The sequence below is a fragment of the Sinocyclocheilus grahami genome, unplaced genomic scaffold, assembly GCF_001515645.1.
Source record: "Sinocyclocheilus grahami isolate Dianchi unplaced genomic scaffold, SAMN03320097.WGS_v1.1 scaffold786.1, whole genome shotgun sequence".
Classification (NCBI taxonomy): Eukaryota; Metazoa; Chordata; class Actinopteri; order Cypriniformes; family Cyprinidae; genus Sinocyclocheilus; species Sinocyclocheilus grahami.
The window spans coordinates 193,248-209,156 of record NW_015505965.1 but is presented as its reverse complement, the minus strand read 5'-3'; the positions used below and the strand labels follow the sequence as shown (position 1 = coordinate 209,156).

Here is a 15,909-nt window from a genome sequence, read left to right as displayed (position 1 = left end):
TGTGCGCGAGCGAGAGAGAGAGAGAGAGAGACAGGGTCACATCACAGTGGAGTCAGCTGTCTTAACCGTGGCTTGTGTACTGCAAACACATACCCGCTTCATCACTGTGTCTGTCACGTGACTCTGTTCCCCTTTCGGGCTCTGTCTTTACATTTATTTTGAAAGATGAAGCTCGCACTTATGGTAAGGGGCGTTACATTTCCGACGAGTGCTTGCGGTGTTCGGCCAATCACAATGCACTGGGTCAGCTGGCCAATCAGAGCAGACTGCGCTTGTCGGAAGGAGGGACTTTATAGAAAACGAAGCGTTTGAGAGAGGCGGGGCATAGAGGACCTACAATAATGTACAGTATTTGAAAAATAATTTGTTTTTTGAACATTAAAGCATGTCAACATATTTTGTTACACCAAATACACAAAATAACGATCTTTAAAAAAGCATCATATGACCCCTTTAATATCATTTGTTATAAATCAGGGGTGTCAAACTCATTTGAGGTTGAGGACCAGATGGGGAAAAAATTTAACCACGTGCAGGCTGAATTCCATTTTTTAAACCTTGGTGTGCTGATAATTACATTAATATTAACCTTACAGACTACAAATGAATTAGCAAAATACTAGAAAAACACGCTGCTCTTTGAAAACTGCATTTGTTTTTCCATGTAAAATACATTTATATAATACTTTTAAATTTAGATTTTTTTTTTAAATAATGTTTTATTTACTATTTTTATTAGTAACGCACCCATTTAGATTTTTCATGGTACAATATTCCATTGTTTATTACCAGCAAATTGTCCGATTCTGATACTTGTAGCCGATAAATTTTTTCTTTAAGCAAATTTATATGTTGTTTATTCTATAACAGGCCAGTTTGGTCTTAAAAATGTGTAGCGATTAGATTAGAGGCAACCACTCCATTTTAATTACAATCCAAACAAAGATGCTACACATACGAGCATGAGTTGTTTTTTTAATTTATTATTTAAATTACATTGTTACAAGTTCAAGATTTAGAGCAAAAAGAGACGGTCTGAATGACTATGCAAATTCTCTGCCATTAGGTGATGCTAAGGTTTCCTTGCTGCATTTATAGTCCACTATTTTATAGGGAGATAAGAGGAAAAGTCTTCAGCATTTGCGTGTGTTAATGTCCTGTTTACAGACTTTGCAGTCATTTTCAGAAGTCCGGAATAGAGATCGGCTAAAATAAAACTAAAAACCGTTGAGATTTATGGCCGGTGGACCAGTGCTATTTCCATCACTGTTCAAATCGTCCCCTGGGCCGGATTAAATATCTGGCCTTATGTTTGACACCCCTATATAAAAATGAACTCATACTAGGGCCATTTTACGATATATATTGAATTTTGGGTGCAAGAGAATCATCTCTAATTGAAAAAACATTATGATTCCCGTGGCACAATTCCATATTGTTTTCAGTCATTAGGGACATATTTGACATTAAAGCACTATGTTTTGAGAGGCAAACACCAGCGAATTTAAAGTTTGACATCGTTAGTTACAAACATGAGATTAATCATTTATAATCACTTTAATTTAATGACACACTTCAGATGAATTTTAAGAAAAATATTTACAAAATGTCCTCCAACCAATACGCCCGTATAGGTCGTTTGTCATTATCCCTGAAATACGACCCATTGGACAACAGGACACTTTCCTATTAATGCTTTGTACTCTTTTATCTGTGTCATAATTTGGGTTTGGTATAGCTCAGTTGGTAGAACATCACGTTATACAACAATATATCAACAATCACGATCATGGGTTCAATCCCCGAGAACACACATGCTCATAAAATGTACATGCACTGTAAATCATGATTTTGCATGATTTCTGTGAGGGTAGGATTAGGGGTGGAGTTTGACCTATAGGGTCGTTTTTTGTTGGAGGACAGTCTGAATAATTAACCCTTTAGGCGCCAGGGTTTTTTGGAATCTGCCACCCGCAGTTGATTTTGATATTCTAGGTATTATCAAATGGCCAGAGCTTTGAGATAGTAGCGGAATGAGGGACTATAATGCAATAAGAGTTCACTCAAGTACTGAGGAGCTAAACCATCCAGGGCTTTATAAGGCATTAGCAAGATTTTAAAATGTATACGATGTTTAATGGGGAGCCAGTGCAGTGTTGACAGAACTGGGCTAATATGGTCGTTCTTCCGGGTCGTATGGCTAATATAAGTCGCAATTATTTATTAATTAAAAAATAATAATATTTCATTACAGTTTTTATAAAGTCAAGTCCTGCCAAGTCATGAAGTTCAAGTCAAGTCTCAAATCACTGAATCCCAAGTTTAAGTCAAGTCAAGTCATTTTCTTTATTTTGTCAAGCAAGTCACAAGTCCTTAAATTTGCGGCTTGAGTCAGACTTGACTTGAGTCCCCCACCTCTGCCCTGTGGTCTGTGTGGGTCCTAATGGCCTAGTATTGTGAAAGGACACTATACTGTAAATAGCACCGTCCTTTGGATGAGACGCGAAACCGAGGTCGTGACACTCTGTGGTCAGTAAAAATCCCATGGCAATTATCGTAAAGAGCAGTGGTTTAACCCTGGTGTCTTGGCCAAATTCCCTCCATTTGCCCTTTCAGTCATGGCCTCCTAATAATCCCCATCCACTGAATTTGCTCTCTCTCCTCTCCACCATCCAAGTGGGTACTGCACGCTGGTAGTGAATGAGTACAGACCCCTTCATATAAATGTATAGCGCTTGGGGTGTAGAGTAGTACATAGTAAAGTGCTATATAAATGCCTCATTCATTCATTCATTCATTCGGTCACGGGTTGCTGGGGAAAGGAGCTTGAAGGAGTACGAAGGAGGCAGATAGTCAAACGAACATAGTCTTTAATAAATCCTCAATGAAGGTAGGAGAAATCAACCACTTTAAACGATGGAGACAGGACAAATAAGGAAAGGCAGGGCTATAAATAATAAACCAAACAAAGAACTAATAAGTAAATTAACAAGCCACAGGTGAACAAAATGACAAAATCAGGAGACTAGGGAAAACTGGGTCAAGGCAGGGAGAACAGAAAACACAGGCAAATCTAAATCAAAACAACATGCACGTGACACATTCATTCATTTATTCATTTATTACTAACCAACTTATTTCAACTACTACAATGTGTTTTAAAACGCATTCATATTTTTACAATTAAAACTGTGATGATCTCTTAATGTAGAATCACAACACAACAATAAAGCAAAATTAATAACATATTACCCATGAAAACTCCCTCACGATACAAGTGATACCCTTTTAAAAGACTGATATCATTGTAACATTCCTATATAGTCCTATTATACTCAGCTGCACTGTGGATTGACAACTGCAGGCATCCTTCAGATGTTGGATGTAAAATTTAGAGCTGGACCCTTTAAACGGCTCATGATATTTCCACGTTATAAGCAACATTTAGCCTTAAGAATGTTTGTGAATACAGTCGCAGGTCTTGACTACATCTCTAGTGTTAGATAAGAGAGACATTCAAAATCTGTACTGTTAACAGCATAAAATGTATTGAATAATTAACCCATAACAATAATTTATAAGACATTCTGTATTTTATGACTATGTTGTAGTCCAAAGTTCTGTCATGACAACTCTCAGAGTGTTTGGCATGGTAATGGGTATGACATTGTTTGGTCTTAGATCTGCTACGCTGCTGCTGCAGAGCAAGTATGTGATTTGCTACTGCAAATAAATACACAACATGCTGCTGTAGGAAAGTAAAACCTGCTGCTGTACAATATAGCATTCATGAATTACCCATAGCACATCTATACAGGTGGAGCTGGGGAAGGCGGAAGGTTTTCTGAAAGTGCACTGCAAACTGCTATAGCAAATGCTGACCAAGTATTTGAAGATTGAGCTGCGAGCTCATTGGCTACTGATACGGCAGGAACCAATCAGATGTGACCTATATAGAATGGTGTGATTGGAAGCAGGTTGAGTTAAGGACCTATCAGCCAGCGTTATCTAGTGTTTCATGACAGAACTTTGTATTTGTGTCATTAAACATTGGAATTCAGATGTTAGATGCTAACGGAATGTCGTTATACAGAATAAAAATACCTTTATTTAAAGGATTTGACATTCAAATACATTAACTTTATTTGACATTACTTTTATTTTATTATAGAAAATAATTTCATAGGCAACTTCAGTTATTGCAGTAAATTGCTCTATGTTTATTATTATCTCTCTTAAACCATGCTTATGTCACTACTTTTTAGGCTACGAAATAAAAAAAATGGAGATGATGGAAAATATCCGTTTAAATTTGGTCTTGCTGGGAAGATCGGGAGTTGGGAAAAGTTCAACAGGAAACACAATACTGGGACGGGAAGCTTTCACATCACTCACAGAAGCTGTTACCGTTGAAGTTGGTGATGTTTGTGGATTGCCTGTCAGAGTTTATGACACACCAGGATTTTCTAATGCAGAGCATGGGATATATGAAGAAGTCCTGCAGAAATGTGAATCGGGCTTGTGTGCATTTCTCCTGGTTCTCCGGGCAGACAGATTCAATCAAGAAGATCAAAGAATTGTGGAACAAATTGAGGAGTTGTTGGGAGAAAAACACAAAGACAATACCTGGATTATCTTCACCAGAGAAGATGAACTTGAAGAAGGAGCCATAAGTACTGTCATTGATGAGAATGAAGCTTTGAAGAAACTTGTACAAATGTATGAACCCAGATTCCACGTATTGAACAACAAAGATAGAAAAAGATGTGGTGGCCAAGTGAAATCTCTTCTGTCTGCACTTGTCCAGGGGAACATACACACTTGTAAGTGTATTGATGTCTGTTCATATTAGGCATGAAGGAAATATGCTTTCTTGTTCATTAATGAAGTTTCCCAAACAAAGATTAACAATAAAGGAGAACCTTTACTTTCTTGTTGTAAATAAAAAGAGAGTGGCTTAATCCAGGGGTTTTCAAACCTATCCCAGAGGACATCAAGCACTGCACATTTTGTATGTACCCCTCATCTGACACATCCACTTCAGGTTTTGCAGTATCTAGTAATGAGCTGATGAGTTCAATCAGGTGTGTTTGATGAAGGAGACATACAAAATGTGCAGCGCTGGCGTGCTCCTGGACAGGTTTGAAAACCCCTGTCTAAATCATTAGCATCTACAACAAGTTAACAGTAAAATTTTACAATAACTTAGCAGTTTACTACATTATTAGATGTAGTAGTTGGCACAATATAAATGTACAAATGTAAAAAATGTGTATTATTATTATTTTATTTTATATTTTTTCAGTGCCACAAAAAGGACCAAAAAGAATTTCCACCAACATCCAGGAGATTCCTGTTTCCAATCGTTTATCCAGAAGAATTGTGCTGCTGGGTAAAACTGGCGTTGGGAAGAGTGCATCTGGAAACACAATACTGAGAAAGAAAGAGTTTAAATCTTTAAATGGCACAAATTCAGTGACCCGTAAATCCTCAGAGAAACATGCGACTGTTTCAGGCAGGAACGTGTCTGTAATTGACACTCCTGGATTCTTTGACACACAGATGGCACCTGAGCAGTTCATGATAGAGATAGCGAGAAGTGTTTATTTATCCTGTCCTGGACCACATGCTTTTCTCATTGTGTTTCCTGTGAATAATAGATTCACTGACCAGGAGGTAGAGATTCCTCAGATCATTGAGATGTTGTTTGGAGAAGAAGTGTTAAAATACTCCATCATTCTCTTCACACATGAAGATCAGCTACAAAAAATGTCAGTAGAAAAGCTCATTAATGATAATGAAAATCTAAAAAATATAGTTGATCAGTGTGGAGGCAGATATCATGTCTTCAACAATAGAGATGAGAATAACATAGAGCAGGTGAATGATCTACTGCAGAAGATTGACACAATGATAAAGCAGAATGGAGGAGGATACTACAGTAATGAAATGTTTGAAGATGCTCTGAGATTCAGACAAAAAATGGAGATTGATAAAACAAGAAAGGAGACCGAGGAGAACATCAGAACAAAGATACAAAGAGAGAATAATGTGAGACAACAACAAGAGGAGAAAAAAAGACGAGAGGAAATGGAGAGAGAGAGGGAAAAAAGAGAGGAGAAAAGCAGAAAGATAAAAGCTCAGAGATCTGAAATAGAAAGACTTAGAGTGGAGCTGCAGAAAGACAAAGAGGAGAGAAATCAAGAAGAGAAAAAAAGACAAGACGAGAGTGAACAAATGAGAAAGGAGACAGATGAGAAAAGTGCAAAGATAGAAGCTCAGAGCTCTGAAATAGAAGGACTTAGAGTGGAGATGCAGAGAAACAAAGAGGAGAAAAGTGCAAAGATAGAAGCTCAGAGCTCTGAAATAGAAGGACTTAGAGTGGAGATGCAGAGAAACAAAGAAGAGAGAAATCAAGGAGAGAAACTAAGACAAGAGGAGCTTGAGGGAATGAAAAAGGAGATGGAGGATAAAACCAGAAAAATAGAAGCTCTGAGATCTGAAATAGAAAAACTTAGTGTGGAGATGCAGAGAGAGAATAATGAGAAACAACAAGAGGAGCACAAAAACACACCAGATTCCGAAGAGACAAGTGGATTTAAGAATTTTTTTTCCAAGTATTGGAAATATTTTTTAAAAGGCATCGCAGTTGGTGCTATAATTGGTGGAGTTGCTGGTGAAATTGTTTGTGGAGTTGTTGGCAGAGTTGTAGCCTTGATTGTTGATAAAAAGCAGGGGCCTCACTAAAGTATGCTGCAAGTATCATGAAAGATAATATCAATACAAACGGCAATGTAGGTTGAGGGTAATTAATTACCGTATATAATGAAGAACTGAATTGAGATATTTGTCTTTAAATTTTGTCATAAATTCTCCACAATAATTTACCTGTATGTTGTGCAAAATTAAAAAACGAATTAGAAATTATTTCATGTGATACATGTATAGAAAACAATAAATCAGATATTCTTCCACAAGACAAGAAAATACAATCTGTTACAACCGATAAGAGAAAAACGAGAAAAAGACTTAGATTTTTATATTTTTTGACTTTTATGTTTATTTTCCAGTATTTTTCTTTACATCATTTTGTATTGTATTGACATCAGACATTGTGAATGCATTACTGTAATTGATTTGTACGTATGATTACCAAAACAATGAATGAATCACATTGTCGAAATTGTGATTTTGCTAAGAGTGATTATCAAACAAGAAAGGCTGCAATACTCTGCAATTACTTGAGAGTAAAGCACAGCACTATTCAGTTTTCATTTACATGCAAGCACCAGTTCCAGTAAATCCAGCATTGTGAACAGCTCAGATGGTTCACAGTAAATGCTGCTCCACGCAAACTCCATCTCTGCAAGTGCTCTGAGTTTGAATCACAAATAACTTGCTTTTAATATGTGTTAACCATTTTCCCAAATCTTTAATGTGAAATGTTTCTAAATTTGTTGCCAAAAGGAGAAGCTTTTAAGGTCTATAATTAATCAATTACAATATTAATATCATTTGTATTAAAGTTGTCCTGTAAAATAAAAACATTATCACTTAGACCTTACTATAATAACATTATGAAAAATATATCTGGACACTGAAGTGTGAGCACCCCACACTATTAAAAAATGAAAAAAAAGAGAATAACTTTTAATAACAACTTTTTTCTCTTGTCAAATAAACTTCACAAGTGTGTTATTCAGATTATAATCAGATTATAAACAGATTATAATTAAAAATGTTATTCAGATTATAATCATATTTAGATTTTTTGTTTGATAATCTATTTCTGTTAACACAAATTTTGTTTCAATGGACTTTTAAGGTTAGATCAAGTTAAAGTAACAAACTTTACAAAATACATTGAAATCTGAGTTATAGTATCAGTGCATTATTCAGAAAAAAACTCCACTGAAATGCAATGCCTGACTCCAATTTGTTTTTTGAGAAGTTGTTTAAACTAAAAAAATAATTTTCCAGACTGCATTGTGAATGATATTACTCTGTGTTCAATAAAAAAAAAGTACAACTGTTTGTGTTAATACTTTAATCGGATTTAATTTTTTTGTCTATATTTGCCTATTAGACAATTATAAAAGACATAGCCTAACCTGAAAGTAAACAAGATACAAAATGGCACTTGGTGCTATTATGAATGTTCAATACTTTAAAGTGAAACAAATACCTTTTTGGCTAATTAAAAAAAAAAAGCAGTGGCAGCTGGTGGAAACATTTTTAGGTAGGGTACCACGTCCAATTCACCAATGAAATTGAAAACCGCTGCCTTAAAGTTGCAATAGGTGATTGTCTTCAGAAAATTTTTTGTTATGCTGGTTGAAAGTCTTTTCACATCCCGATAGCAATCATTAAGTTAAGTGGTCTAAATTTATTTATCTGTATTTATATAAGGCGTAGGACCAAGAAATGTACGTCCAATCAAAACGCTCGGTCCGAATGTTTTAATTAGCTTTCCTATCTGCCTGTCAACTTATGTATCTGTATACCTCTGCGTACCCGGTTCACGCAGACAGGATACATCATCAGCGCATTCACGCACGCTGTGTAGACAGAGCGAGAATGGCAGACAAACATCAACAACCCGATCTTCCTTCCTGGTATTGTAGTACTTTTAAAGTTTTCTCACCAGTGAATGACACATGATGTAACCCTGCGGTTCCCAATTCCAGTCCTCAAGATTCAGATAACCAGCTCGTTAGAAGTGAGCTACGTGCATGAACTGTGTTCTGATCGATATGATCCCTACACAGTGTTCATTGCTCCCTACTCCCTGAGCAGGGGAAATCCGTTGAAGTTTACTTCACTTCGGAACATGGGCTGGAATTGGGAAACGCTGATGTAGCCTATTGTAATGTTGTCTCTGGTATTCTGGTCTGTGCGTAAATGCGTTCAGGGGCGTGGCATTGGACGGCGATTGCAGGGAGGGTGGGACGTTCGCTTTCAGTGCTATCAGGCTAAAGTTAGCATTTTCCCAGATCTCCTACTGCACCTTTAACCTGACTGTATATACAGAGGACCACCAATCCAACCCTCACCATTGATTTTGTATTGCGGGAAGCTGCGTCCTTGTCATTTCTGACTTATAACAAAATACACAACAATGTCTAAAAGCTGCTGTGTGTCAAGGTGTACAGCAAACAAGCTAAAACCCCAGAATTACGTTTTTATAAGTTGTCGACCCAAAAAAACGAGCAAGAACACAAAAGTAGAGCGCAAGGTGTCGTATTAGGCTACTCTGAGTACTTCGCCAACATTAACGTTACTTAAAAAATAAATTATTTATTTATTTATTGTATTATTATTACTATTTTTTATTTTTTTTATTTTTTTTACAAAATATAGATTTTGAAATGTCTCAATACATATAGCCTAGTAACTGCAGGAAAAAAATAAAGTTAACCATGCATTCATAAATTTGCAATAGGCAATTATTTCTCATTTTATTTAAATATTTTAATGAAAGTTAAACAAAAAATAATACACTGTACACGTTTCTGAATATTTAAATATCATATCTAAATAGTCTTTTGGATCAAATATAGAAGTCATTTTAATTCTAATATTCGGTCCCTGTACATGAAGAGAGAGTCAGTGGTCCGCTCATGGGTCAGATGCGTGAGGAAAGTGAGTCATCCGCTGAAGAGAGTCAGTGGTCCGCTGCGTGAGGAAAGTGAGTCACCGGCTGAGGAGAGTCAGTGGTCCGCTGCGTGAGGAAAGTCAGTGGACCGCTGCGTGAGGAAAGTAAGTCACCGGCTAAGGAGAGTCAGTGGTCCGCTGCGTGAGGAAAGTGAGTCGCCCACCGCTTGAGGAGAGTGTGTAAACAGATGCACCGCCGGCTTATCAGTGGTAAACTCAGGGCTAATGACTTGTCACGGGAATTCACTATACAATTGCCAGTAGCTACTATTTTCTGACCTTTTGGCCCGCCATAACATCCCACCTGCTCTAATCTGCACTTCACACATTCACCTAGCCCCTGCAACCCCCCTCCCTCCCCCACCATTCAACCTGCATTTAAGGTATGTGTAGAGGATATGAACCAGGTCTTTAGAAGACAGAAGACTAGGAAAGCTTCAGGCCCCGATGGTGTTTCACCTGCCTGTCTAAACGTCTGTGCTGATCAACTGGCCCCCATCTTTACACAGATCTTCAACAGATCACTGAAGCTGTGTGAAGTTCCCTGCTACTCAAATGCTCCACCATCATTCCAGTCTCCCCAAAAAAACAAAATCACTGGACTTAATGACCATAGATGTGAGAATGTCGGGTCTCTGATCATTAAGTAATTTGAAAGACTGGTCCTGGCCTACCTGAAGAACATCACTGGACCCTTGATGGATCCTCTTCATTTTGCCTACAGAGCAAACAGGCCTGTGGATGATGCAGTCAACATGGGACTTCATTATATTCTGCAACATTTTGATAGACCTGGGACTTACGCAAGGATCTTGTTTGTAGACATCAGTTCGGCCTTCAATACCATCCTGCCTGACCTTTTCTCAGCCAAACTGACCTAGCTCTACATGCCCACCCCAATCTGTCAGTGGATCACCAGCTTCCTGACAGACAGGCAGCAGCTAGTGAGGCTGGATAAACTCACATCCAGGACTATCACCATCAGCACTGGTGCCCATCAGGGATGTGTGCTCTCCCCACTGCTCCTCTCGCTGTATACAAACGAATGCACTGCAAAAGACCCCTCTGTCAAGCTCCTGAAATTGGCAGATGACAGTACCATCATCGACCTCATACACAACAGAGACGAGTCTGCTGACAGACAAGAGGTTGAGCAGCTGGCTGTCTGGTGCAATCACAACAACCTGGAGCTCAACATGCTCAAAACAGTGGAGATGATTGTGGACTTCAGGAGAAACCCCTCAGCACTCCCCCCACTCACCACCATGAACAGCACTGTGGCAGCAGTGGAGTCATTCAAGTTTCTGGGCACCACAATCTCTCAGGATCTGAAGTGGGACATTTACATAGACTCCATTGCTAAAAAGGCCCAGCAGATGTTGTACTTCCTTTGTCAACTAATGAAAATCAACCTGCCACAGAAGCTGCTGAAACAGTTCTACTTGACCATCATCAAGTATGTCCTGTGTTCATTGTAAGATATCAGACCGAATCAGACAATCTAAGATTTGGTCAAAACATGGTTGAAGCATGAGGAGCCAAATTCCACAAGAGGCCCAAGACACAGGATGTTCATAAATCAGACCCTCGCACTAGCCAGTCTGAAGCAAGCCTAACCAACTCTTTCACAGAACAGCTATCAACATTTAAACAAAAGAACACTTATTGACAATTCCAAGGAGATTGTACATTTTGGGGGCAAGTAATTAAGATTAATGGTCAAAAGAGATGCACGGCGTGACCATCACATGGTAACCAGTGATAGCAATCACAAGCTCTTTGGATTGACTCCCCCACCTAGGAGACAAAGAACAGACTTTCAGAGATTCCTTACAGACCTCTTAGCCTCTGGTCTTCACAGAACGTGTCCTCATCCACAGAATGGCAAAGAAACTGCATTTCCATGTAAATATGCATCTAAATGACACTAAAAGGACTGGTGAGCTACTAATCATTGCTATGCATAACTCCATATCATGTATGTAACCCACATGTGTCTTATCAGGTCTTAATCATTTATTGTGAATGTATTTTGAATAACTATGGAATAGCTTAAGAATTCCTATTCATGTTTAGTATGTGTGTGTTTGAATCTTCTTGCTTGAAACGTTTCTTCCAATCAATCTTTGTCAAATGTATCATTTTCTGGTTATAGAAATCATGTCCAAAACTATACTCTGCAAGAGCGGGAAAAACGCGGACCATGTGACTGATATTATGAATGAGGAGAAACATTGCAACACCCCGAGCTACAATTGGTCGAGGCACCATTTGGGGTGTGTTAAACAGCCCGGTTTAAATACTCAGGACACCATCAAACATTGCTTTTTGTGTCTAGCTTTTAGCTTTTCGCTTTTAGTCATGCTTTTTACTTATATGCTTTTTAGCCATGCGGCTTTTTAGTTATATGCTTTTTAGCCATGCGGCTTTTAGCTTTTCGCTTTTAGTCGTGCTTTTCAGTCATTGCTTCTTAGCGCTTTTTTGAGCGTGCTCTGGTTTACACACCAGCTCCTCCAAAACGCCACCTAGTCTCATCAAACTTTACTTCCATTTCTTTACTTTAGTTTATTTTATTTTCTGTTGAGAGTTTCGTGTTCTTCCGAGTTAAGTTTTGCCTAACGCCGCATCTCCGAGTCTGACCTCGAGTGCCGTCAAAACTTTAACCAGACCACAGCTCCGCGTCGTAAAGACTCATGGCTGTATTCGATCAAAAGGGTGCTTCTACTAAATACTGAGCAAAGGGTCTGAATACTTAGGACCATGTGATATTTCAGTTTTTCTTTTTTAATAAATCTGCAAAAATGTCAACAATTCTGTGTTTTTCTGTCAATATGGGGTGCTGTGTGTACATTAATGAGGAAAAAAAATTACTTAAATGATTTTAGCAAATGGCTGCAATATAACAAACAGTGAAAAATTTAAAGGGGTCTGAATACTTTCCGTACCCACTGTAAATTTTAACCTCATTGATGAACACAATGCGAGGGTGAATTAAGTGATTGATGGTTGTTCAGATCTATGCAATTGCACATATTGCTGTAAACTTGGTATTTAACATTTTCATTCTCTTAAACTCATTTCCTCACTTTCTCTCTTTCTGCAACTTGTGTGAATGCGTGTGTTCATGTGTTAGATTAGTTTATATGTCTTAGATGTATCCAATAAAGTCTTATTTATATTGAAAAGAGAAGTATCTTGTGTTTTGTGCTCACAAGTTAATGTCTTAAACTGCCGATCTTGTTACTATGCTAATTAATAGTGTTTTCACTATATTTTGGATATAAATATCCATTGCAGAATTGATGTCATACGGCTCGTTCACTGAATCGCTGGCCGTCTCAGTGATCAGCCATAAAACAGTGATTCTGTCCAAATTCCCTTGCATATTATTGGTGGAGTTCCCTTTAAAATCTGAAATGATTCCCTTTGAGCTAAATTGACCTGTTTCCCTTACATCATCCATAACTGTCTGATTTGGGTCAGTTACCAAATCAGACATCAAGAGACTACAACAGACAGTCAGGACCGCTCAGAGGATTATTGGTTTCCCCTTGCCCAACCTCCAAGATCTTTACATTACCAGAGTGAGGAAAAGGGCTAAGAAAATCACTTTGGACACCACGCATCCAGCCCACTCTCTCTTCGAACTGTTTCCTTCTGGTCGGTGCTACAGATCACCGACCACCAGAACAGCCAGGCTTAAGAAACATTTTTTCCCGCAGGCTATATTCAACCTGAACAAATAAAACATTCAGAACTATACATTGTCCATCATAACTGACACATTTATACATAAAATAAAAATAATTTACATTTGTAAATTGCACACTTGTAAATAATATCTGCACACTTATTAATAACATATCTGTACATTCATTTAAACAATTAAATGTTTTTTTTTCTATATTTCTACATCTGTATATAGTGCATTATTTATTTTCTGTTTTCCTTATATTATTGTTATATTTTATCTCTACTGTGTAATTCCTATGTATGTCTCACTACCATGTATGTTTTCACTATGTCCGAACTTTCTTCTGCACTGGAAGCTCCTGTCACCAAGTCAAATTCCTTGTGTGTAAACATACTCTTTTTCACATCTGAATTCTTCTAGATTAAGTCTATTTCAGTTTTTTTCCGTTTCTTCATGTAAGTAATTGCAGATGGACTGGATGATGTTGAGATCAGATCATTGTGTGGAGCACTGGCTGATGTCACTGGATTATTACAATTAATGACAAAAAAGATTGTTTGGAAATGTAAACTGATATTTCCTACTGACACACTATAGCAAAAGATAGGATTAACTGTCTTAAAACCTTTTTTGTTGGTGAAAGCACTAATGATTTAAGACTTGCACAGAACTGTGCAATAATCCATTGACAACATAGGTTTTAAGAAGACATTTTATTTGCAAACTTATTAATTAGCGTTCAAATTCTGTCAGTTTTATAGCGAAATACAAACAATGTCTTACAATGTGTTTTTCACACTCTTTAATATGGCCTGACAGACTGCTATATTTGCTTCAGTTTAAACTGCATGCAAATCAATTATCTTTCTGATTACAATGAGATATTAGTTTCATTAAATTATACTTTTTTTCATGTCTTCTGATGTTCCTACATGTTTAACTCGTACTATAACTTTTAATAAAGAGGACAAACACATTTATAATTTCTATTTCAAGATAAAACTGACTGAATCTGAAAGCTGAGCTGTGTTATATTAAAAGCAACAAAGCACAAAGCTTATTATGATCACCTACTGGGTGGCTGGTGCACTACAAATAATGAATGGATTTGAAGACGTGAACTGTCATTTCCAATCATTTATTATACCGTGAATAAAACAGCTTTTGAATAGTCAAATAACATAATTTACCTCAGAAAAGACAACACTATAGTCTAACTTAAATTAATGACTTAGGAATTAACCTGTTCTAAAGGTTGAAGTTGATTCTGTTTTTAATTAAAGGTGCAATAGGTGATTGTCTTCAGAAATATTTTTTGTTATGCTGATTGAAAGTCTCTTCACATCCCGATAGCAATCATTAAGTTAAGTGGTCTGAAAGTATTTATATATTCTGTGGAAGGCGTAAGACCAAAAAATGTTCTGCACACCCTGTTTGCGCAGACAGGATACGTCATCAGCGAGTTCACGTACGCTATGCAGACAGAGCGAGAATGGCAGGCAAACATCGACAACCTGACCTTCCTTCCTGGTATTGTAGTACTGTTACTACCTGTAACAGTAATAAAGTTTTCTCACCAGTGAATGACACATGATGTATTGTAGTAATGTTGTCTCTGGTCATCTGGTCTGTGTGCGAATATGCGTTCAGGAGGCGTGGCTTTGGAAGGCGATTTGCAGGGAGGGTCCCTGCTGAAAAATCCAACATTGCTGGTCACCAGCATAAGGTATGTTTTGCTGTTCCTGTCTGCCATGCTGCTGAGTGTGTTTGTAGCTACATGTAGCTACAACTACATGTAGAACTAATTTGACATCATCCGCCTTTAATCTTTTAATCTGAACTGCAAGCGCTGCGCGTTAGCATTCCGTTAGCCAATTAGCTTGTCAATCGCATCTCCATTCGTGTTTCCTACCGCTTCTTTTTCTATCTGTCTTGCTGTTTCTTTTCTTTCTTGTTCTGTTTTTTTACAAGTCCATCAACAACTGTGGTGAGTCTGAATTTTTCTACAATCACGGTGAGTAATGGGTTCTCCTTTCATTGTCACCTGCACCGCATGCCACATGTATAGTTTATCTCTCTCGGTGACCAGGGATTCACATGTGATAAACGCAGGGAAATAGTTCGGCTGACAGAGAAAGCTTTAGAATTAGAGACGTGCATCCAAAATTTAATTGAGGACAGTAAGAATGTGAGGGCTTTAGATACGGCTTTGGATGCGACTAGTTCAGCAAATCATGTACATTGTTCGGTTCTGGTAATAGAGCCCGTGCAGCAGGGCGACTGTGTGATTATGAGGTGGCATAGTCGCGGGTCAAAGCACTGCTCTTCCGTTTCGACCAAAACATCAAACAGGTTTTCCCCACTCAGTGAAGCACTCACTGAGAAACCTGATGAAAGTGCTCTAGTTAATGGCTATTCTATTGTACGTAGTGTGAAAATAGAGACACCAGCCACCACAGTCCAATGTGACACACACACACACACACACACATATATATATATATATATATACATGAAAATGTCTCTGGGTACTTATGTAAATAACCATGGTTCCCTTAATA

At 37.8% G+C, this 15,909-nt stretch overlaps 1 protein-coding gene across 1 annotated transcript in view; it reads left to right on the top strand.

Annotated features, from left to right (window-relative positions):
• LOC107561650 (GTPase IMAP family member 8-like) overlaps nt 1-6,785 on the top strand; it is a 20,179-nt gene extending 13,394 nt beyond the window's left edge. Inside the window, exons 2-3 of the mRNA XM_016246121.1 lie at nt 4,266-4,823; nt 5,306-6,785. Coding sequence (XP_016101607.1) covers nt 4,283-4,823; nt 5,306-6,747 — 1,983 coding nt within the window. The 5' untranslated portion in view covers nt 4,266-4,282 and the 3' untranslated portion in view covers nt 6,748-6,785. The remainder of the gene's footprint in view (nt 1-4,265; nt 4,824-5,305) is intronic.
• The last annotated feature ends 9,124 nt before the right edge of the window (nt 6,786-15,909 follow it).